Raw genomic sequence first — 23,949 nt, forward strand, 5'->3', positions numbered from 1 at the left:
GTACCTGTGTTGAAACCAAAATCTATTAATTGATATACTTTAAATTGCACATATATGCACTGGCGTATCCGGGTAGCCAGGGATTGGGCACAAGAGGACCTCTTTTTTCACAATACCAACTTTTATAATGCATGTCACCCCATAAAATGTGTAAAAGCAGTGCCCTCTATCTCCACTCCACCCCCCAATAAACAACCCTGGCTACCCCTAATATATATATATATATATATATATATATATATATATATATATATATATATGGCTAGTGAATTGTTAAAATCACCTATTCCATGTTCCATATTTTTTTTAATCCTCAGGCGTTTGGTGCTTGTGGATAGTTGTGTATCAAGTTTTAACTGTTATTTTTGTTCCCCATAGAATTCATTATGATGCAGGTGGGAAGGTGTGTGTGTCCCGTCATCGTGACTATGTGGATCTACAAAACAAAGCTGGCTATGACACAGCACAACTCGAAACGAATCTGGCAAGTGATGTCTTGAAATCTGAGCTGGATTATTATCATATCTTAAGCCAGTGTCTTTCCGCAACATTAATTTTTAATCCAGACCCCGGCAACCTGATCTGGAAGTTGTTTAAACCATAGTTATCATATGTCCTCTCTGTGAGGTATTTCGACACTTGGTCTGTAAAATGCAAAAGGAAAATTGTTACCGGCATAGTGGCTTCTGCAACAAAACAGCGACAAGGTATCATTTATATGCATTTCCCCCATTGACAGGAAAGTACATATTACAATCTTTAATGTACCAGTGAATGCCATTAAGTACAATAAGACCAGGTGTAAAATATATCTAAATACAGTTTAATGCATTCGTCATCAGCACTGATCTAGTGTGTGATTAAGTATAATGTTTGTCTAATGCGCTCGCAGAATGATATACATGTACACACACACATTTTATTTAAACACTATAGCAGTAACCACTTTGTTATAATGACCAGAGATATCTCATCATTGGAACATCTGAAATGCTACAGTTATTCCAGTTAATGTAGTAATATCTAGATATTTTAGCCCAGAAAATATGAATGTGCATACATTTCAACTACTACAATGAACAATTTTTATTATTAGTATGCATATTTATTTTATGCCATTTATATAAAGGGGGTCGCTTCTTCTAACCAATTAGTTACAATATGAACTACCATGAACGGACTCTGATTTAAAGAAAAATACTTGACCTGTATCTACTAATTCATGGTGGCAACGTTTTTAGTGTGGATGTGTGTGGATATTTTTGTTCTGTAATGCGAAAACTCGACCGGTTCCTATCGGTTTACAAGAGGAGGTTGCTGGGGTGCACATTGTAATTGTATTTTGACATTTTCCGTAAAGTAACGAAAATTGCCGGAAACGTTATCATAAATATATCAACAATGTTTTGTTGTGACGTCAACAATGTTTTGTTGTGACGTCAACAATGCTTTGTCGTGACGTCAACAATGTGGCGTGACGCAAATATGCTTATTGATGTCAAAGCGATACTACGTACATTCTTCTGGATCTAGTTTAACTTCAGAAATGTGCGAACGGAAAGAAAGAAAGAAAGAAATGTTTTATTTAACGACACACTCAACACATTTTATTTACGGTTATATGGCGTCAGACATATGGTTAAGGACCACACAGATTTTGAGAGGAAACCCGCTGTCGCCACTACATGGGCTACTCTTCCGATTAGCAGCAAGGGATCTTTTATTTGCGCTTCCCACAGGCAGGATAGCACAAACCATGGCCTTTGTATAACCAGTTATGGATCACTGGTCGGTGCAAGTGGTTTACACCTACCCATTGAGCCTTGCGTAGCACTCACTCAGGGTTTGGAGTCGGTATCTGGATTAAAAATTCTATGCCTCGACTGGGATCCAAACCCAGTACCTACCAGCCTGTAGACCGATGGCCTACCACGACGCCACCGAGGCCGGTTGTGCGAACGGAATCGTTTTTGACATTTATAATCATATTTATTTTAAAGGTGTATAAATGTATAAACTATCTGTGCATGGACCTAATACTGCTGGATCTAACGACGGCAGCTAACTACTGTGGTGTTCTCTTGCAATGTTAGAGCTGAGGTAAGCATTCAAAATTATTGTTTGCTTGATTGTTTGTTCGTTTATCACTGGTCGAAACTGGGGGTGCGTGGACGTTGGTGTAGCCAGGATGCACTGGCGTAGGAAGCGGGGGTAAGGTAAGGGTGGCATGTGCCCCCTACTTTTCTTGATCCTGTGTGTGTGCGCGCGCGTGCGTCCCTCACACACGTTTTGAAAAAGCACCTTTGCTACGCCACTGGGATGTTATAGTGAGCGGCTACCCACATTGGAAGAGAAGGAGAGGAGGATAACACCACCCCCCCCCCCCCCCCCCCCCCCCACGGCTACGCTAATGCATGTTAGAAAGACTGTACAAGAAATGTTAGCGAGGTTAATTTAATTCAGTTTATTGTATTAATTTAATCGTAGTAACTGCCCCCGAGTGTGTTGGGGGTACGCACCTCCTCGAAAGTTCCGAAGTGCCTAGAAAAATCCAGTGTTTAGCAGATGAACATAAAATATTTAATTTGGTTTTTAATGGGAAACGTTTACAATGGTCAGTTTGGTATATAAATTTTCTGTCGAAGATTACCATGAAGATAATACATGTTAGTGTACTTCTCAATACTGTAGGTGCCCCCTTTTTAACGTTGCACACCATCCCTGGAAGAACTCTGCATCCACCCCGTCCATTTTGACACTATTAAAAATGCAATGCTACTATCACTCCCACTCTCCCCTACCCACCACGTTCACAGCCTCGTGACCCCTGTTCGATTTGACGTGTGCCCCCCCCCCCCCCCACACACTCTTTTCTTGATCCAGTAGCAGCATACACACACACACACACACACACGCACGCACGCACACGTATACAGTATGCGCTCGATGTGTCGTTTCCTTATGGCATTATGATATAAAAACAGTCATTTTCCACTTCACACAACATCGCCATTTTGTAAATGAAATGTCACATGATTTGAATCCACGTGATCTAAAGTTAAAATGGCCCCAACTGAACCGTATTCGCCAATAAACCGTTGACACCCCAGAATCGAGAACCGTACTGACCCGCAAGCGTGCTATTCAATCCACATACATAATGTGAATTGAAACCAAAACGGATTGACACGTTTCGGTACCCGTATTTGGTGTGTTACAACCCGTATCCCATCCGGACCAAAACGCACTGATCCGTTTTGAAGTTCTAAGATAGAGTGGTACACTCCCATCGTCAGTACTGTGGCTTCCAGCGAACGAGACGTAATTATGACGTCATATGGTTGCTGGGACAACAACTCTGGTAACGAATCTGCCAGAAATTCGACGTAAAATACGTCCTTAACCTTACTTCTAGTTTCGTTTTCTCTGGCGCTGTCACTTTCTGTGAAAGTGAATGAAATAAAGATTTCACTGACAAGCGATTAGTTCTTGAAAGTTCGATATTATCTCAGGCGTTTCCTCTCACCTCGTTAGGGAGCGGGATGTAGCTCAAGCGGTAGCGTGTTTTTCTGTGAAGCGTTTGGTCATCGAATCGATCCTTCTCAGTACACCCATTTGCAGTTTGGGCTATTTTTCCGTTCCAACCAGTGGTCCACAACTGCTTCATCAAAGGCCGTGGTATGTGCTGTCCTGTCTGTGGGGGAAAGAGTGGATATGTTTGACGTCCAATAGAGAATAATAAGATAAAAATTGCTCTAGTCATTAAATATTGGTTTACACGGCATATACTCTTCAGTATTGGCCAGTGTTTTCACCCTGCTAATGGTTATCTCCCTTTCATCAAGAATCTATCCAAAATTAAAGATCGTATTCGTTCTCATAAGGGGGCGGGACGTAGCCCAGTGGTAAAGTGCTCGTATGATGCGCGGTGGGTTTGGGATCGACCCCCATCAGTGGGCCCATTGGGCTATTTCTCGCTCCAGCCAGTGCATCACGACTGGTATATCAAAGGCCGTGGTATGTGTTATCATGTCTATGGGATGGTGCATATAAAAGATCCCTTGCTGCTAATCGAAAAGAGTAGTCCATGAAGTGGCGACAGCGAGTAACTTTCCTCCCTCAATACATGTGTGGTCGTTAACCATAAGTCCGACGCCATATAACCATAAATAAAATGTGTTGAATGCGTCGTTAAATAAAACATTTCCTTCCTTCCTTTGTTCTCATAATTTGAGAGATAATTTTAAAGGTGTTTTTTTGTTTGTAATAACTGCCATTCAGCGTTTGAATCAGTATGAAGTAGTTTTCCGGCTTTTCCGGCCCGTGAAACGCCCGACGGATTGCAAAGAATGTGTTTAGCGTCACTTATACAACATTTGTAGAAATTTGTTTAAGTATTTTAGAAAACATGGCATTTAAAAAAAAGTGCTGTTTCTTTTGGCGTTCAGAATATTATTAAAATGCATATATTCGAAAAGTAAAAATAAATAAAATACACAATACAAGTATATAAATACAGTATCTGACCTTTCTCCGTACTGCTTGCGTTAACACTGTGGTGTAATGGGACATTGAAAATAAAAGTGCCTATCCTGTGGAGTCACCGATATTGCAAGGGAATAGATCTGATGTTTCATTGTTTGTATAAATGCAAGATTTTATTCCTTGATACATTTGGTAGATAATTTTAAAGCATTTTCCATTTATGTTATTTTTAAACAATTTTTGCCAAAGACTTGTTGTAGAGATTAGATCAAATACTTTTTGAAAATCTACGAAAGCGCAAAATAATTTCTTTTTTCTTTTTTTTCATAATTTCGGTTAATGAATGTGTATTAAATGGGTGATCAATGGTAGAGTAACCTTTTCTGAAAGCTGTTTGAGCTTCATTTAATATTTGATTTTTTCAATAAAGGTATTTAATCGGTTGTTTAAAATAGTCGTAAATAATTTCGAGATACAATAGAGCAGCGTTATCGGCCTATAGTTTTCAGGGAGTAAACGATTTCCTTTATTGTTAAAAATGGGTTTAATTGCATCCGTCAGCCACTCATTTGGGAAAACACTGTTATCAAGAATTATGTTAAATAACTTGGAATAGATTGGAAGCATCATGTCGGCAGTCACTTTAATGTATTCATTTATAATATTATCGATTCCATGTGCCTAACCATTTTTCAGTTGTTTTATAGCATATAATATTTCTCTTCTATCTTTCTATTTAAAACATTTTCACTGTGTGTGTCTATGTTTTCCAGATTTCTGTAAAAGCGTTTTGAAAAAGAATTATGTAATATTGGTAAATATCTTTAAAATGCATTATACCTACGTTCTGAACATATTTAATTGTCCATCATCCATATATGCAGCACTTCTCAAATGTTATTGATTGTATATGAAATGTAGGCCTGAGAGCCGGAAGGCTTACAGCTAATAAACTATACTACACTGTACGTTCTGGTGGCTACGACATGGCTGTGATCTCCTAATCACATACCATTGCATTGGCGGATCCAGGTGTGTGTGTGTGGGGTGGGGGGTGGGGGGGGGGGGGGGGGGTCACAGGCATCCTGTGACCTCCCCACCCTTCTCCCGTTTGAAGTGTATTTTTTAATGACTTTGAGGGAGGGGTGGTTGTATTCATCCTCCACAATATACAACATTAAATTGTCCTGGAACCACGTTTCTCGGCAACTTTATTTTAAAATATTCCAGGGAGCATGTCTACGAACCCCCAACAGATCGCGATCCCTTTTGGAGCTCGGTTCATTTAGCTTCAACACGTCAAATTGCCCTTTGTGGAATTTTGTGACTTCCCCTTTACAAAACCCTGCATAGTTGACACTGTTACAATCGTTGGCTTATACTTGGATTATGCTAGGCTAAGACTACCAATTGCCAGCAGAAAGTTGGCCAACTCGACGGTTGCGTTGTAATTTCTCCAACTCCCAACTTACGACAGGTGCGCTCGGGAAATGGTTTATTTAACAACACACTCAACACATTTTATTTACAGTTATAAATGGCGTCGGACATATGGTTAAAGGGAGAGTAAACTAAAACGTGAGCTTTATGTGCTGGAAAGATGCATACCCGGACCACCAACACATACTGACACTTTACCAAATGAAAAACGTTTAACTTTAGTGTTAATAATAAAAAAAAACGTGATTGTTCCTGCTAACTGGGGGCAGCCATTTTTTCTTTCTTTCCGAGGCGTCCGGGACAGCCAGCTTGGGGCGAAGTGACGTCAGCTCCTGACCACCTCCTGTATGTACAGTGTAAACCAAAGCAGTAATTTTAAACAAGTCACTTCTCTTTGATCAACCTGATTTGTAAAACAACATAAATGACGCCATAATATAATAAACTATTTAACTAAATATATTTCAAGTTGCATTAACGGAACAAAATGGGGTTATAGTATTTTTCTCTGTACAATTAGGCCTATTGATATGCTACGTTGGAGCAAAAACGACAACCCACCATACCCAAGTGATAATTTTCTTTTCTTTGGGACTACGTAAGAGACCTCTTTCACATTCCCATTGCGCATCTGCGCGAAGAGTACCTTCCTTGCCGAATTGGACGGTATCGAGGCTATATACAAATTCGGGGGCATGATCGACAGTTGTCATGAACGTCGTGAGTAGCTTCGTAGGAGCTGTGAATCTCTAGCGACTAACGTACATATTTCGTACAAGATGTTAAAATGGCAACGAAAAACGGTCTACTAAAGTTTACATCGGAATAGTTTAAGACCAATAGCAGTGAAACATTAACTCAGACGAAGTTTCTGGAGCCGCCTTTCAAGGGTATTTTAACAATGTAAAATTAAAAGATTCATACAATAAAATAAACTTTAGTGGAATGTGTTTTTTTTACTTTTAACAATTAGAAGTATAGTTAAATACTCGCACGGATTTCCAGTGATGTTTAATTCTCCACATGTATCACTATTTAAAATTTAATAAAATATGCCTCCCCTTCCCCCTAAAAACCCCCAAAAAAACTCACACAGGCCTTTATCACAGCTCTGTTTTCCCCTTATCGTTTCATTTAAAAAAGACAGTCGTACAACTACTAATCAATGTTACAATCAACTATTTATTTATTTATGTATTTATTTATTTATATATTTATTTATTTATCTTAATTTATTTTTTATTTTATTTTATTTTATTTTCACTATAATTTATATAAAAACAAAATAGAAAAAGGTCCACTTGGTTCATATTCAACCTAACCCCCCCCCCCCCCCCCTTCCCAGGTCCAGATCACGCTACGCCCCTGTAAAACATGTATGAGCCGTCACACGCGAAAAGAAGAATTTAGAAGATGACATCTTCTTCTTTACATGAAGATCAGTTTGAAGTAAACATATATCTGTATGTACAATAGTGTTTGGTTACTATTTTGTATTTTGTACCTGAGAACATTGGTCGAGATCGTTAGCGATACCATCAGCACTTTGATACACATTTACAAGTATAGGGTGAAGTCCAATATATCGATATGGTATGCAAGTATCACGTTTTTATAACAAACATGATTATACATAACACAAAGTGCAGCAACCTTTCCAGAGTGGTAGACACATGCAACCCGATACGATCCTAATTTGATGTTTGGTCCAACTTATGAATAGTGAATATAATTTCAGGCCCGTAGCCAGTATTATTAGCGGGGGGGGGAGGGGGGCGGTCGAACTTATCAAACGCGAGCGCCGAAGGCGCGGAGCCATAAACGGGGGGGGGGGGGCAGGGAGGGGGTTTCCCCAGATATATATATATATATATATATATATATAACCCCTTCCAAGACAATGAGATGACGCTGATTAAACTCGAGAATAATACACGGACTTTTGTTGGGAAATATACGTTAACAATCCCCCGGTGCGCTCAGATTAACAATAAATGGGTTATACGACGAGAATGATGATGATATAAAGTACATCGTCCACACAGAAGGGAACAGGTATTGAGGTCAGGCACGGAGTGAAGGGGTTCTTGATCCCAGGCGGTAGGTTTAGAATGATGAGGGTATACAGTACATCGTCGACAATGAAGGGAACAGGTATTGAGGTCAGGCATAGAGGGAAGGGGTTCTAGATCCAAGACGGTAGGTTTAGAATGATGAGGATTTAAAGTACGTCGTCCACACAAAAGGGAACAGGTATTCAGGTCAAGCATAGAGGGAAAGGGTTCTATTATCGGCTATTGGACGTCAAACATATGGTTATTCTGACACTGTTTTTAGAGGAAACCCGCTGTTGCTATATAGACTACTCTTTCACGACAGGCAGCAAGGGATCTTTTAGTTGCGCTTCCCAGAGGCAGGATAGCACAAACCATGGCCTTTTGTTGAACCAGTTATGGATCACTGGTCGGTGCAAGTGGTTTACACCTACCCATTGAGCCTTGCGTAGCACTCACTCGGGGTTTGGAGTCGGTATATGGATTAAAAATGCCATGGACGTAGAAGTCGTGACAGCAGAAAGTTGGGGTTTGGAGTCGGTATCTGGATTAAAAATGCCATGGACGTAGAGTCGTGACAGCAGAAAGTTGGAAACCCGCAAGTTTCCCATTAGCAACAAGGGCTCTTTTATATGCACTTCCCCACAGTCAGAACAACATACATGTGTGTACGTGCATACTTGATTTACCAGTCAGGGGCGGGGCATAGCTCAGTGATAAAGTGCTCGGTCTGTGATGGATCCCCGTCAGTGGGCTCTCTGGACCATTTCACGTTCCAGCTAGTTCACCGCAACTGGTCCGTGGTATGTGCTATCCTGTCTGTGGGGTGGTGCATATCAAAATATCCCTGGCTACTTTCCTTCGACTCGGGTTGGGCGGGACGTAGCCCAGTGATACAGCGCTCGCTCGATGCGCGGTCGGTGTGGGATCGATCCCCATTGGTGGGCCCATTGGGCTATTTCTCGTTCCTGCCAGTTCACTACGACTGGTATATCAAGGGCCGTGGTATGTACCACCCTGTCTGTGGGATGGTGCACATAAAAGATCCCTTGTTGCATTAGGAAAATTGTAGCAGGTTTTTTCTGATGATTACGAGTCAGAATTACCTAATATTTGACATCCAATTTAGCCGATGCTGAATTAAGCAGTGCTCTAGTGGTGTCCTTAAACATATAGTCATTTTGTCTGTGCGTGCGTGTTTCTGAGGCAAAAATATGTTTGTGTTTTTAAAGACATGTTGGCTTTCAAAGATATATATTTGAATCCTAAACTCCACTATGATAATAGATTGAACAGACGAGCTATACAATTTGAATGGAGGTTTTATTAATAAACTGAACTTCATCAGCTTGTTCATTAATTGTAACAACATTCTTGTATCTCCATTATGCTTGAAACACGCTGCTCTGGACTCACACCACAGTTCTCTTGGCTGTTTGTCCAGAGAGAGAGAGAGAGAGAGAGAGAGAGAGAGAGAGGGAGAGAGGAGAGAGGGAGAGGGAGAGGGAGGGGAGGGAGGGAGGGAGGGAGGGAGGGAGGGAGGGAGGGAGGGAGGGAGGGAGGGAGGGAAGGAAGGAAGGAGTCGATGTAGCGGTCAATCACCTTACCGACATGCGTACACACATTCCCATTTTTGTAGGGGTGGTTGTTTGTTTGGGGGGGGGGGGGGGGGGGGTGTAGGATGAATTTTGCTCGAATTAAACAAAAAATACCCGAATCTGGATAAAATCCTTTAATCATATTTGCATCACTACAAAATAGCTACTAGGAGTCAACCGAATCACTTCATATTTCTACATTGATTACACATAATATTGTGAGTAGAATGATCATAAATACAGGATTACACATAATATTCTGAGTAGAATGATTATAAATACAGGATTACACATAATATTCTGAGTAGAATGATCATAAATACAGGATTACACATAATATTCTGAGTAGAATGATCATAAATACAGGATTACACATAATATTCTGAGTAGAATGATTATAAATACAGCATAAAAAGTTTTCATGTTGACATCAACTCATTTTGCTTGAATGTCTCCGTCGTTTTTGCCCGAATGTGATTATTTGCTCCAACACTGGTGCTGGGAGGGGGGTGCAATTGACCCCTCCATGACCCCCTCCCCCCAAGCTTACGTATGCTTACGAAGCAGTTAAAATTCAGTCTGGCTGTTACTTTGTGCCTACTAGTCTTAAGACCTATTGCTTCCCAACTACGCCACCGCAGCCTTTTTTTTCTTCTTGTTTTTTGAAGGCATGAAGGCCGTACTACTTTACAAAGAGGTACGGTATGGCCGTACTACTTTACAAAGAGGTACGGTATGGCCGTACTACTTTACAAAGAGGTACGGTATGGCCGTACTACTTTACAAAGAGGTACGGTAAGGCCGTACTACTTTACAAAGAGGTACGGTATGGCCGTACTACTTTACAAAGAGGTACGGTAAGGCCGTACTACTTTACAAAGAGGTACGGTAAGGCCGTACTACTTTACAAAGAGGTACGGTATGGCCGTACTACTTTACAAAGAGGTACGGTATGGCCGTACCACTTTACAAAGAGGTACGGTATGGCCGTACTACTTTACAAAGAGGTACGGTAAGGCCGTACTACTTTTTGTTTGTTTTGTGGGTTGTATTTGTAAATGTCCTTCACAAGCTACTAGCAACTGGACAGTCGTAGAAGTGACAGCAGAAGTTGGCCAACTTTGTGCTGACAGTTGATAGTTTGAGCCTTTTCTTGTTTAGAACATCAGAAAGAAAGAAAGAAATAGGTTATTTAACGACGCACTCAACACATTTTATTTACGGTTATATGGCGTCAAACATATGGTTAAGGACCACACAGATATTGCGAGAGGAAACCCGCTGTCGCCACTTCATGGGCTACGCTTTTCTTTTAGCAGTATGGGTTATATATGCACCATACCACAGACAGGGTAGCAGATACCACGGCCTTTGATATACCAATCGTGGTGCATTGGCTGGAACGAGAAATAGCCCAATGGGCCCACCGACGGGGATCGATCCCTGACCGACCGCGCATCGACCGAGCGCTTTACCACGGGGCTAGTAGTGATAGGAGACTAGGTTCATAAAATGTATTATACATTATGAAATAAAATGAGGTTCGAACTTCTACAAATGTCAGAAACACATTGGATATACAAACTCTGATATTCTAAACAAGAAAATGTCATTAATATGTAATTTTTATCTTTAGAAAGTCTCAATTTAATGATGGGAAACATCTGATAATGACCCCAAACTCAGACCAGTCTCGTTAACAAACAACATATTGAGCGTTAAGCACGGAAGTCAACAATCTATTGGCTTTTAACTTTTTTTGCGACCATCGCTAATGTTCTTTTGAAACCTAATTCTGTTGTCGGAGTACCCATCTCGAGTTTGGTAGATTCCCAATGTAACAGATCCAAATTACAACGGGTACAAATCTCCTTCGTGTCGGATTCAGTCAAAGTGAGGGCATAGAAATGTTTCTCTCCGACTTTGTAGTACGGTACCCCCAAGACGCCGATGATGACCAAAAAGCCATTTGGTTTCAACAAGGCAACCAGTCTCTCAAAAATGGAGTGGTACACGTCGATCGTCGGTGCCAAGGATTCCAAACACCGAGACGTGATTATGACGTCATATGGTTGCTGGGACGACAGCTCTGGCCAGGAGTCTGAAAGAAGGTCAACGAAAAATATGTCCTTCACCTTCGTCCTAGTTTCCTCTTCCCTTGCACCGGCGCTTTCACTGAAAATCAAGATTAAAATAAAAATACAGCCGACAACTTATTAATAATGAATCACCTGAATGGGATTTCTTTCTAAAGACAAGATTTTTAATAAAATAATTGTTTAAAAAGTGTAATAGATGCCGTAAACGGTTATGAATCTGTGTTTGGCATTATTATTCAATATTGTATATCTTAAAAAGAACAACAGAGGTTATGACAATGTTCATGAATTTCATGTCATGGGCAAAATGTTGACAATCTATCTTAAACTGTTATAATAAAGATCAAACAAAAAAACATTTGAGATTGCAGATTTAACGAAATCTCGACTTGCGGCTTAATATTAGGTCTACATTACTGCATGGCAAATCGGAATCCTTGGTTACCATAGCGACATTGTCAGATGCTGGTGTGTACAGTTTCACTTGACAGGTTCCCTATCCGTAATCCTTACATTTGAATCTGGATACACTGGCGTCATTAAACGCCGATTATTTAAAGGTGTCATATCAGGAATAGGATCGATCCCCGTCGGTGAACCCATTGGGCTATTTCTTGTTCCAGCCAGTGCTCCACAACTGGTGTAACAAAGGCCGTGGTATGTACTACCCTGTCTGTGGGATAGTGCATATTATAAAAGATCCCTTGCTGCTAATCGAAAAGAGTATCCCATGAAGTGGCCACAGTGGGTTTTCTCTCTAATATCTGTGTGATCCTTAATCATATGTCTGACGTCATATAACCATAAATAAAATGTGTTGAGTGCGTTGTTAAATAATAATAAAAAACCCCATTTCCTTTTAGTCACTGGCGAAGTCAGAGGTTAAGCCCGGGCTGGGCGTGCCTGAACCTTCAGTGGATATGAGCAAATTAATATAGTTCACATTCCATTCCTTAAACACTTAATTAAAAAAATGGCGGTACTCACTATAAGTTCGATCACAATAATGACTTCGTCCTTGCCAAGATAGATTTAGTGTGAAAGTGCATTATCATCATAATTGCAAATGTCAAATAATATTGAAATTGTAATATACTGTCAATAGGCGTAAATGGTGGCTTCTTCAACAAAACTGAGAGAAAAGAGTAAGTTAAACAAAAATATCAACGTCGCAATTATATAATTATGGGTGAAATAACACTAAACAAACAAACACTCAAAAAGAAACAAAAAGAAAGAAAGAAAGAAAGAAAGAATTAAAAAAGAAACCGAAAACTAAAACAAGACTTGTTTTCTGCTAGTACCTTCTAATTATCTTTACTTTAAAAATAAATAAATAAATAAACAAATAAATAAAATAAGTAATCTGGATTATTATGCATCTATGATACCTCCCCTTTGATGCCTTTCTAAAGCGCAATGCAAGATTCTACGCGAATTAACAGCAGACTACAGCCCGTCCAAGCCACGAAAACTAATGACTAATCACCCGCTACCCTACTCTATTCCCTCATCATTCAAAACTTACCGCCTGGGATCTAGAACTCTTTCACTCTATGCCTGACCTCAATACCTGCTCCCTTCTTTGTGGACGATGTACTTGATACCCTCATCATTCTAAACCTACCGCCTGGGATCTAGAACCCCTTCCCTCTATGCCTGACCTCAATACCTGTTGGACGATATACTCTATACCCTCATCATTCTAAACCTACCGCCTGGGATCTAGAACCCCTTCCCTCTATGCCTGACCTCTATACCTCTTCCCTTCTTTGTGGATGATGTACTCTATACCCTCATCATTCTAAACTTACCGCCTGGGATCTAAAACCCCTTCCCTCTATGCCTGACCTCAATACCTGTTGGACGATGTACTCTATACCCTCATCATTCTAAACCTACCGCCTGGGATCTAGAACTCTTTCACTCTATGCCTGACCTCAATACCTGTTCCCTTCTTTGTGGACGATGTACTTGATACCCTCATCATTCTAAACTTACCGCCTGGGATCTAGAACTCTTTCACTCTATGCCTGACCTCAATACCTGTTCCCTTCTTTGTGGACGATGTACTCTATACCCTCATCATTCTAAACTTACCGCCTGGGATCTAGAACTCTTTCACTCTATGCCTGACCTCAATACCTGTTCCCTTCTTTGTGGACGATGTACTTGATACCCTCATCATTCTAAACCCACCACCTTGGATCTAGAACCCCTTCACTCTATGCCTGACCTCAATACCTGTTGGACGATATACTCTATACCCTCATCATTCTAAACCTACCGCCTGGGATCTAGAACCCCTTCCCTCTATGCCTGACCTCTATACCTCTTCCCTTCTTTGTGGATGATGTACTCTATACCCTCATCATTCTAAACTTACCGCCTGGGATCTAAAACCCCTTCCCTCTATGCCTGACCTCAATACCTGTTGGACGATGTACTCTATACCCTCATCATTCTAAACCTACCGCCTGGGATCTAGAACCCCTTCCCTCTATGCCTGACCTCAATACTTATTCCCTTCTTTGTGGACGATGTACTCTATACCCTCATCATTCTAAACCTACCGCCTGGGATCTAGAACCCCTTCCCTCTATGCCTGACCTCAATACCTGTTGGACGATATACTGTATACCCTCATCATTCTAAACCTACTGCCTGGGATCTAGAACCCGTTCACTCTATGCCTGACCTCTATACCTGTTCCCTTCTTTGTGGACGGTGTACTCTATACCCTCATCATTCTAAACCTACCGCCTGGGATCTTGAACCCCTTCACTCTATGCCTGACCTCAATACCTGTTCCCTTCTTTGAGGACGGTGTACTTGATACCCACATCATTCTAAACCTACCGCCTGGGATCTAGAACCCCTTCCCTCTATGCCTGACCTCAATACCTGTTCCCTTCTTTGTGGATGGTGTACTTGATACCCACATCATTCTAAACCTACCGCCTGGGATCTAGATCCCCTTCCCTCTATGCCTGACCTCAATACCTGTTGGACGATGTACTCTATACCCTCATCATTCTAAACCTACCGCCTGGGATCTAGAACCCCTTCACTCTATGCCTGACCTCAATACCTGTTCCCTTCTTTGTGGACGGTGTACTTGATACCCACATCATTCTAAACCTACCGCCTGGGATCTAGAACCCCTTCCCTCTATGCCTGACCTCAATACCTGTTGGACGATGTACTCTATACCCTCATCATTCTAAACCTACCGCCTGAGATCTAGAACCCCTTCCCTCTATGCCTGACCTCAATACCTATTCCCTTCTTTGTGGACGATGTACTCTATACCCTCATCATTCTAAACCTACCGCCTGGGATCTAGAACCCCTTCCCTCTATGCCTGACCTCAATACCTGTTCCCTTCTTTGTGGTCGATGTACTCTATACCCTCATCATTCTAAACCCACCGCCTGAGATCTAGAACCCCTTCCCTCTATGCCTGACCTCAATACCTGTTCCCTTCTTTGTCGACGATGTACTTGAAGAACGTCTCAAAGCTGTGAGTCAACCTTCCTTTCTTCCAGTCCTGCAGGACCTCCCTGTTGGGTTTGGAGAAGTCGCTGAGGTAGATCTCGTCCACATGTTTGCCGGCGCTGATGATAGTGTGGATGCTGGGCCCTGTCCCCACATCGAGAAGACGTCGTCCACGTAGCTCACCTACCTCATAGATAAACGAAATACGCCTATGTCATATAGATACTGAACCACGCCTGGTATATATGAAATATATCTCACCTACATTATATAGATACAAAAACACGCCTCGTATATATAAAATATATCTCACCTACATCATACATATACAGAAACACGCCTGGTATATATAAAATATATCTCACCTACGCCATGTAGATACAGAAACATGCCTGGTATATATAAAATATGTCTCACCTACATCACATAGATGAAGAAACACGGCTGGTATATATAAAACATACCTCATCTACACCAGATACAGAAACACGCCAGATATATATAAGTTATATGTCATCTATGTGATATAGATATAAAAACAAGTCTGGTATACTCGTATATAAAACATATCTCATCTACATCATACAGATACAGAACCACGCCTAGCATATATATAAAATATATCTCACCTACTTCAAAGATGAAGAAATACGCGTGATATATATATATATATATATATATATATATATATATATATATATATATATATATATATATATATAGCAGGAATTCGGCGTGAAATGGTCAGATTTTGGCGAATGCACGTGAAACTCGGGGAAAACGATTTGGGTAGTGATAGGTATTTAAAGCTGCAATGCTCGCAATGATGCCTCATTTCCATTTCAGATTCCCCTACTAAACCTACTGTAATACTGAACTACCGGTTGTAATGTTTGTCCAATTAATTAATTATTACCATATAACCATTCCCCACAGCTAATATACCTTACAATTTTGGCAATTGTAAATTCTTATTAGAGTTCCCCAACGTTTTTTGACGAGTATATAAAATGAGCCGTCACATGCGAAAACCTACAACTTAGCATAACGCCAGAAAGCGTGTAAACGCGGCTCAAAGTTTGACGTCACATGTAAACGCGGCTCAAAGTTTGACGTCACATGTAAACGCGGCTCAAAGTTTGACGTCACATGTAAACGCGGCTCAAAGTTTGACGTCACATGTAAACGCGGAAGTAAAAGTTGACATGCTGTTTGTGTTGTTTGTTTTGAAGAATTTAGAAGATGACATCTTCTTTACACGAAGATCAGTTTGAAGTAAACATATATCTGAATATACAATAGTGTTTGGTTACTGTTTTGTATTTTGTACCTGAGAACATCGGTCGAGATCGTTAGCGATACCATCAGTACTTTGATACATATTTACAAGCACAGGAAGAAGTCCAATATATCGATGTGGAATGCAAGTGTCACACGTTTTTATAACGTACATGTTTATACATAACATAAAGTTCAACAACCTTTCCAGAGGTTAAATACAATATTCATAAGTTAGACCAAACATCAAATTAGGATCGTATCGGGTTGCATGGGTCACCACTCGGTTAGGTCTACCTGTTCTGTGGACTACAATCAGCACTACTATTTCTACTCTCGTCCGCGCACACATTGCGGTACGGTAACAGAAACGTTTCATTTATATACCTTTATTATACGTCATGATGTCACTGCATAAGCTGGCCTAGAGATTAACATGCGGAGGTATAACAGATCAATTCTCGAAAGGTTGTTTCTCCCTCAACCAATTTTATTATTATTATTATTATTATTGCTGTGTGTATGTGCGTGCGTGCGTGTGTGTTATAATTATTAAATTATTATAATATCTGTTCACTTTACTCACTTCACATCATTTGTACAGAAGGAGTTGATTTTCTTTCTTTACAGATGTATATTTTAATTATACAAGAGCCTGAAGTAGGCCTATACTGTTTGAGGCACATTTTGGAATTCAAAATAGAAGACCAAGACTAAGAACAGTGGAAACGGAAGAAACAGTATCTGTGTTAGATGACGAGCGGGACGTAGTCCAGTGGTAAAGCGCCCGCCTGATGCGCGGTAGGTCTGGGATCGATCCCCGTCGGTGGAGCCATTGGACTATTTCTCGTCCCATCCAGTGCACAACGACTGGCATATCAAAGGCCGTGGTTTGTACTATCCTGTCTGTGGGATGGTGCATATAAAACATCCGTTGCTACTAATAGAAAATGTAGCGGGTTTTCTCTGTAAGACTATAGGTCAATATTACCAACTGTTTGACATCCAATAGCCGATGATTAATAAATCAATGTTCTCTAACTTTAACTTTAACTGTATTGGATGAATATGATAAATACAGTCCAGTATATGTTGACAATAATACTGAACATAGAATCAAACACTTATCTGATGATAACACCAGTGAGCAGAATGACACTGAACATGAATATCCGTGGAGGGTGATGTCCGGGTGGAGGGGGGGGGGGATGTCGGGGGGGGGGGGGGGGGGGGTAGGGGAATGTCCGGGGGGGGGGGGGGGGGGGGGTGATGTCCTAGAATCAAATATCACAGATAGATACTGACTTTTACTCAAAATTTCAATTGTATCTCGAAGAAAACAAGGGGATTTGTGTTGTATTTGCCATTCCCAAAGAGAATGTTACACCCCTGCACCACGGTGAGGTTACAACACGCGCAGGGGCCATTCTCAAAGAGAATGTTACACCCCTGCACCACGGTGAGGTTACAGCACGCGCAGGGGAAGTTACAGAAAGGATGCAGTGGATTGTCTTTGTCTGAAAATCAAATTTATGACCATATTTTGAAATTGAAGGAAATGGAAAAAGAGCAGAAGGAAATGTAGGCCTACATAATATTCTCGCTGAGTAAAAATTAAAGGAGGGCGGAAGCCCCCCCCCCCCCCCCTCCACCCCAGTAAAAAAGAAACCAGAAGAGAAAAAGGAAAACAAGGTGGGAAACATGGTTACTGTATAGGCTAGCCTGAGTACATGGGCTACGTGTAGGCCTATCGTTGGGTATTGGTCGACTTTGCGAAAAGACATACCCCTTGTTTAATATCATTTTAATAAAGATTTCAAGATATCTAAAAAAATAAATAAAGGTGATCCCCTAAATTGGGATATCATGTCTGCGTTCTTTTTATTTCTTCATCGAATGAATCGATCGTACTGATATCGCCAGGTGATAAAAAGTAGTTTCGTTTTTGTAAAGGCGGTGTATATATGATTTTGCATCCAAGAAAAATACTTTTAATGATGAACACTACCACTTCCGTTATTTTCATAAGTGGTGATACTCCCAAAATGAAAAGTTTCTAATATTTTGTAAAGAATTGCCGAATAATCAAATGACTAATTAAAAATCATCAGTTACAACCAACTACATCTGCAATTGAGAACAAAATAGCAGACGAAAGTTAGTGAACACAAAAAGTGATTGACCGAGGCTGTTAAAATAGTGTTAAATTACGGCTTGTTTTCTTTGATGTCGAATGTGCCGACTGATCGATTTTTTTTTCATTGTGATAAAAGTGTCCAATATGAAATAGCGGAGATGGGTTCTGTAAAATATAGTTGGATGCGGGAAAATAAAGATGGATGGAGAAAAATAAAGGGGGCGGCAAAACACGAAAGCGGATCGGCAAAATGCAATAGCGGGCCGGCCGCCCCGCTTAAATAGAGCAGCGAGAACACTTGTCACAACAGAAACAAAACTAAATATAAAACCATTCGACCCTTTGTCCGCCCCAAGTACCAGGTTACAACATGCCCACTACCAACCGAAGAATGAGACGATATCGTTCGACAGTACGACACCAACAAAATATGAAATTACTCCATAGTGGATACAGGAATCTAAATAAAGTGGGGTGGGGTGCAATATGTAACAGAAAATTGAAAAACATTGGTGCGAAATGTTGTAGTTCGCTAAATTTCATATCTCTCACTAATTAGTATTAGTCTACATTCATGTATGGGATCTGTAGATTAATTTAAAAAAATTAAATCGGAATATATCGCTTTAAAATAAAATAAAAATAAAAATAAAAAATCGGAATATATAACTTAAAATACTGGGTAAAAATAAAATGAACAAAGTGCCGATTCCAAATCAATTGATTTCATTGAAATTGGGCGGGAAGTAACCTAGAATAGAAGGTAATAACGTTGAAATTTCATTTGACGCAGTCTACTTTGATTTTGAAATCGTGACGTCATTAAAGGCGCTCAACCACGGATTTAGTGGTCCTTATTTCTCTAAATATGGATTATAAATGGAAATTACATTTATTTGGAATACCAAACCTAGTTATTGTATGATCCAAAACATTTTAATTAAACTACGATCGAGGGAATTCCATGATACGCTTCATTTTTAAAATTTGGAAGTCTTCTTGCGAAAAGTCATAAAAATACGGCAAAACAGACTCGTAGTGTTGAGGCTGTATATATGACAACCGTATAATATAGTTTAGAATTTTATATAAACGACTGCCGAGACTTCGCAAATGAGGGGCGGCTATATAATAAAATAATTTTTTTAAATATATTATTTCATGACGAAAATAACTACGAATACGATGAAATAAAATAATAAACAGTCGGAACATGAACTCACCATTTATTATTATTAGTAGTAGTAGTAGTAGTATTATTATTATTATTATTATTAGTAGTAGTAGTAGTAGTAGTAGTAGTAGTAGTAGTAGTAGTAGTATCAGGCGCGTGTGCAACGAATTTAGCAGGGGAGAGAGTCTAGACGGTTACAACGCTATAGTGTTTGGTTCGAAAACGGATAACATGTTTTCCAGCGTCACAAATGTGACATACGACCAGCCAGTCATTTTTCGTTAAACGTTTGCAAATTATTTTGACTTATTTGCAAAGTGGTCATTCGGTTTAAAGGGACACGCCCTAGTTACGGCTAGTTGTTAACCATTACGGCGTTGTTTTTCGCTATTAAACCCATTTTTTCACAAATAAAATTGCACTTTACTTACATTTTATTATTTAGAATACACATGTCCATTCACCTGAAGTGCTTTTTGGTAATCCTGGTAATCCTGATGTTTGTAAAACCACGAAATGCATTTTTTGTATTTCTTAAAAAGCTGCGCGCTCTCGAGAAAAAACCGTTAAGCAAGCGAGGTCCAATCTATTTTTAGAGGGAATCTTCCTGTGTAAACGTCACAGACGTTGGTATACCACGTGACCGTTATCATTTTGGTTCGGTTTGTTTTCTCGTGCACGGTTCGCGCAATCAACATCCGATTTGTTGTCGTTTGCTTGTTGTTCATTTGTGAGATTTTTCTTCACAGTTCGTGAACATTTTTAGTAATAATAAAGTTCAGACAAGTAAGTGTCTCAATACAAAACGTTACAAACCCTTAAAACCAATAATTTTGCTAAGTCTTACGATATCTGGAGAGGGGATACAACCAGGACAGAACAGTTGGAACATGTCCAGGAGAGGTGAAAGGAACGCACCTCAAGTCTGTGCGCACTCTGTGAAATTTGTCGTGACGTAGGCATTGTTGTGCTTCGAGCGACATCTACCGGTGACATCAGAATACTAACTTTCAAAATTATTTCAAGCAATTGGGACATGGGGATTCCCATGGTATTTATCGATATAAAACCTGCTTTTTCACTCCATTTGATAAAAACGTGATCTAAGTGTGTTACAGGTTTGTAGATTAACCAAATTATAATTTATTTTCGCTGGATGGAACTAGGGCGTGCGGCTTTTATTGAAAAGCGTAAAAAAAAACCCCAAACAAAACAAAAACAAAACAAAACAAACAAACAAACAACAATACAACAAAACAAAACAGTATAGGGGCCTACTGTCGAACGTTTTGCTGTTCAAAGGTTGGCTTAATTATTACTTAATCCAGTTGAATCCAGTTCTACATGCAGGGACAAGTTCAGCCTTCAGTTAGTGGGTGTGTACATGCACGTTAATCGTGCATTTTTATAGACACTCCCCACACACAGATAAAACACCGCCCCATCCACCCCAAACAGGTAGTAGTCGACTAATAATAATAATAATAATAATAATAATAATTAATAATAATAATAATAATACGCTATTGTTGTTGTAATAATTGTTGTTGTTGTTATTATTATTATTATTATTATTACATGTATTATAATGTTTGGTAAAATCACGTCGCGGTGGGGTGGGTGGGTGCGGTAGAAACATTGCATAAATTTAGAGGGGGACCTGGGAGTGGTTTTAGCGTTACTGGTATAAAAATATGTATTTTGAGTTTTATTGCCCATTGCAATTTTACCCTTTTGAAATATGACTAAATACAGCAAAATAACCTTTTAGTCCTATTTATATGCGGTAAAATTAACTTTTTTTAAATTTACGTAAGGAGCCTCAAAATTGCAATCAGAGAAAAATTATTAAGTTCAAGTCCTGTTGTCAGTTTGTGTACTGTCCGAAGTTAGTTTCTCTTTCAGATAATCTACCTTAGCAGCTGATAATTTTTATTTTTATTTATTTATTTATTTATTATTAATTTTTTGTTAGTAATGTAGAGGCAATATTACGTTATTCATAGATTCATATATATACACATATATATTTAGAGTTTTTTGCGTACGACTAACGATACTTTTCCCTATAGATGCAAAGGCCTAACCAGTCGGGATTGTCGACGTTTAACATGCTTCTGTTACTAAAATAAATTGATGTATCAGCTTATTATCATTCAGTACATGTTTATATTAATTTTTAATAACTTATTTTCATTGGTTTTTGGGGAGTGTTTTTTTTCTATTTATCCTACGTCGCAGAGGACGGTAACGTGTTCTCGTTTCACGAACTTGGTAAATCGTTTTGACACTGCGGTTCCCAGTCTGGAGCTCGACGCGGTAAGACGTGTTTGTTTCGCGTGTGCACACTGCACGTGCTTTCGCGGCTTGACTTGGGGATCCTTCACTTCGCTTGTTTTTGTCAGCGAAGTGAAATTTTCTATTGGGATGTATGCGGCCATTGGAACTGACTGAACACTGGAACTCTTCTCGTTTCCACAGTCTGCACCACCAGGTTGTATTCTTTTTTAGCGAGATTCCTTGCCTCCACGTCATTTTCCCGTCTGACTATGTTGACTTGTTTTTTTCGTGACTGGTATGACGGCCATTCTGCAGAACGCCACGGTTGTTCGCGTTTAGTCTCTACATGTCCGAGCCTGTCCCAGCAGCTCTGGAAGAGTGACTGCCCCACTCTAAGAAGAAATAGGAAGCGGGGTCGGTCCCTACTACTCTTTTCTAGACTTTACTTTGTTTTATTGTGATACCATCTCGTATCCTCCGGAGTCGGGCCCGTCCGCACCATTATACTAACGCATGACGACTGGACTATACCCTAGTCTGATTCTCTCTCTCGTTCAGACGGATCCGGCTTCTCAAGATCTGTATTTCAACACAGCACTACACCTTCAACGTCTATTCACTGTCAATCTAGGGGTTTTCTTGACGAGATGCAACCCATCTCGTCCCTATACGCCTTAACGAGGTCACTCACGTGAACATGGAGATCGGACTTTAAACTTTTAGACCTTCGTTCAAACGTTCATGTCGAAATTACTTTTTTAATATTATTAAATAGTTCGATTCTCTCATCTTTCTCTTATTTATTTTTGGACTGTCCTTCTAAAATGCTCCAAATTATATAAATATTCGACCGAGCAGTCAATTCTTTTTATTTTTGGCTTGTAACTTTTTTTTTTATTATTCTATTAACTTTGTTACTAATTGCTATTTTCAAAATTTTGCCCGTTTTCAAATCTACCCCCCTCCATCCAGAGTCAGGCCACCGATCTTATCTAATTTCTTTTTGACCACCGATCTAATCTAGCGACCAAATTTAATGAGTAGAATTTTCTTTATTAATTATATTAATTAGAGATGCGCATCAAAATTTTAAAGGCCCACTATTTAATTTTTGGATGTAAATTTCAAAATTGTCCCCTTAATTGTTTTTCTGTTCCGGGACAAGCCCCTGGCTATCCAGAGACAGGCCCCGGGACGGACATGCTCGAAACTCTAGTGGTATATGAGCATATAAAAATTATTCGCACTCACACTGCGGTTATTCGAGGGATGCCCGTCACGTGACTCAAAATAATACGTCACACTTCTGCTCTTCAAATAGCCGTTATGTTTCTCCGCATTATGGACCATTGACATAATTCAATTAGTTTTACAAAATATCAGTAATAAGTGAGTTATGGTAATTATGTAGATGTAGATAAAGTACTTTTAACGACAAATCAAATGTATATATTTTCAGATAATATTTTGTTAAGTCATTAATTAGGTCAACCATCCGTGACAGAGCGCCTTTAATGCTGTATTTTTACAAGATATAATTAAGATAGAGCCCAAATACCTGAGATTTACTTTTGTAAGGTTATTACCTGTTATTTACCAAAAAATAAGACAAACTTTCTTTTTGTTTGCTAAGTTGTAGGTTTTCCCATGTGACGGCTCATAATATATCTCATCTACGTCATATAGATTAAAAAACACAAAAAACACTTGGTATATATAAAGCATATCTCATCTACGTCATATAGATACAGCAAAAATGCCTGGTATATATAAAATATATCTCTACGTGGCTTACACAAGGGATACATGTGAGATATACACAAAAGTCTAGTGCCGCATTGTCCCTAAGGCTGACTAGGCTGAAGCCTAGGGGCCCACCAAAAGCAGGGGCCCATGCAACTTTTTT

At 39.7% G+C, this 23,949-nt stretch overlaps 1 protein-coding gene across 3 annotated transcripts in view; it reads right to left on the bottom strand.

The window, feature by feature from the left end:
* LOC121376830 (nicotinamide N-methyltransferase-like) overlaps positions 1-23,949 on the bottom strand; it is a 70,140-nt gene that overhangs the window by 36,077 nt on the left and 10,114 nt on the right. For 2 of the 3 annotated variants that reach the window (XM_041504610.1, XM_041504612.1), the window contains exons 3-4: positions 15,153-15,357; positions 10,942-11,752 (exon numbers count right to left, since the gene is read on the bottom strand). In XM_041504610.1, the coding sequence (XP_041360544.1) occupies positions 11,317-11,752; positions 15,153-15,357 (641 nt within the window). In that variant the 3' untranslated portion in view covers positions 10,942-11,316. Of the gene's footprint in view, positions 1-10,941; positions 11,753-15,152; positions 15,358-23,949 lie in introns of those variants that run through there. The other variant, XM_041504611.1, reaches the window with a different exon arrangement.

The sequence above is a fragment of the Gigantopelta aegis genome, chromosome 7 (assembly GCF_016097555.1).
Source record: "Gigantopelta aegis isolate Gae_Host chromosome 7, Gae_host_genome, whole genome shotgun sequence".
In the NCBI taxonomy this organism is placed as follows: domain Eukaryota; kingdom Metazoa; phylum Mollusca; class Gastropoda; order Neomphalida; family Peltospiridae; genus Gigantopelta; species Gigantopelta aegis.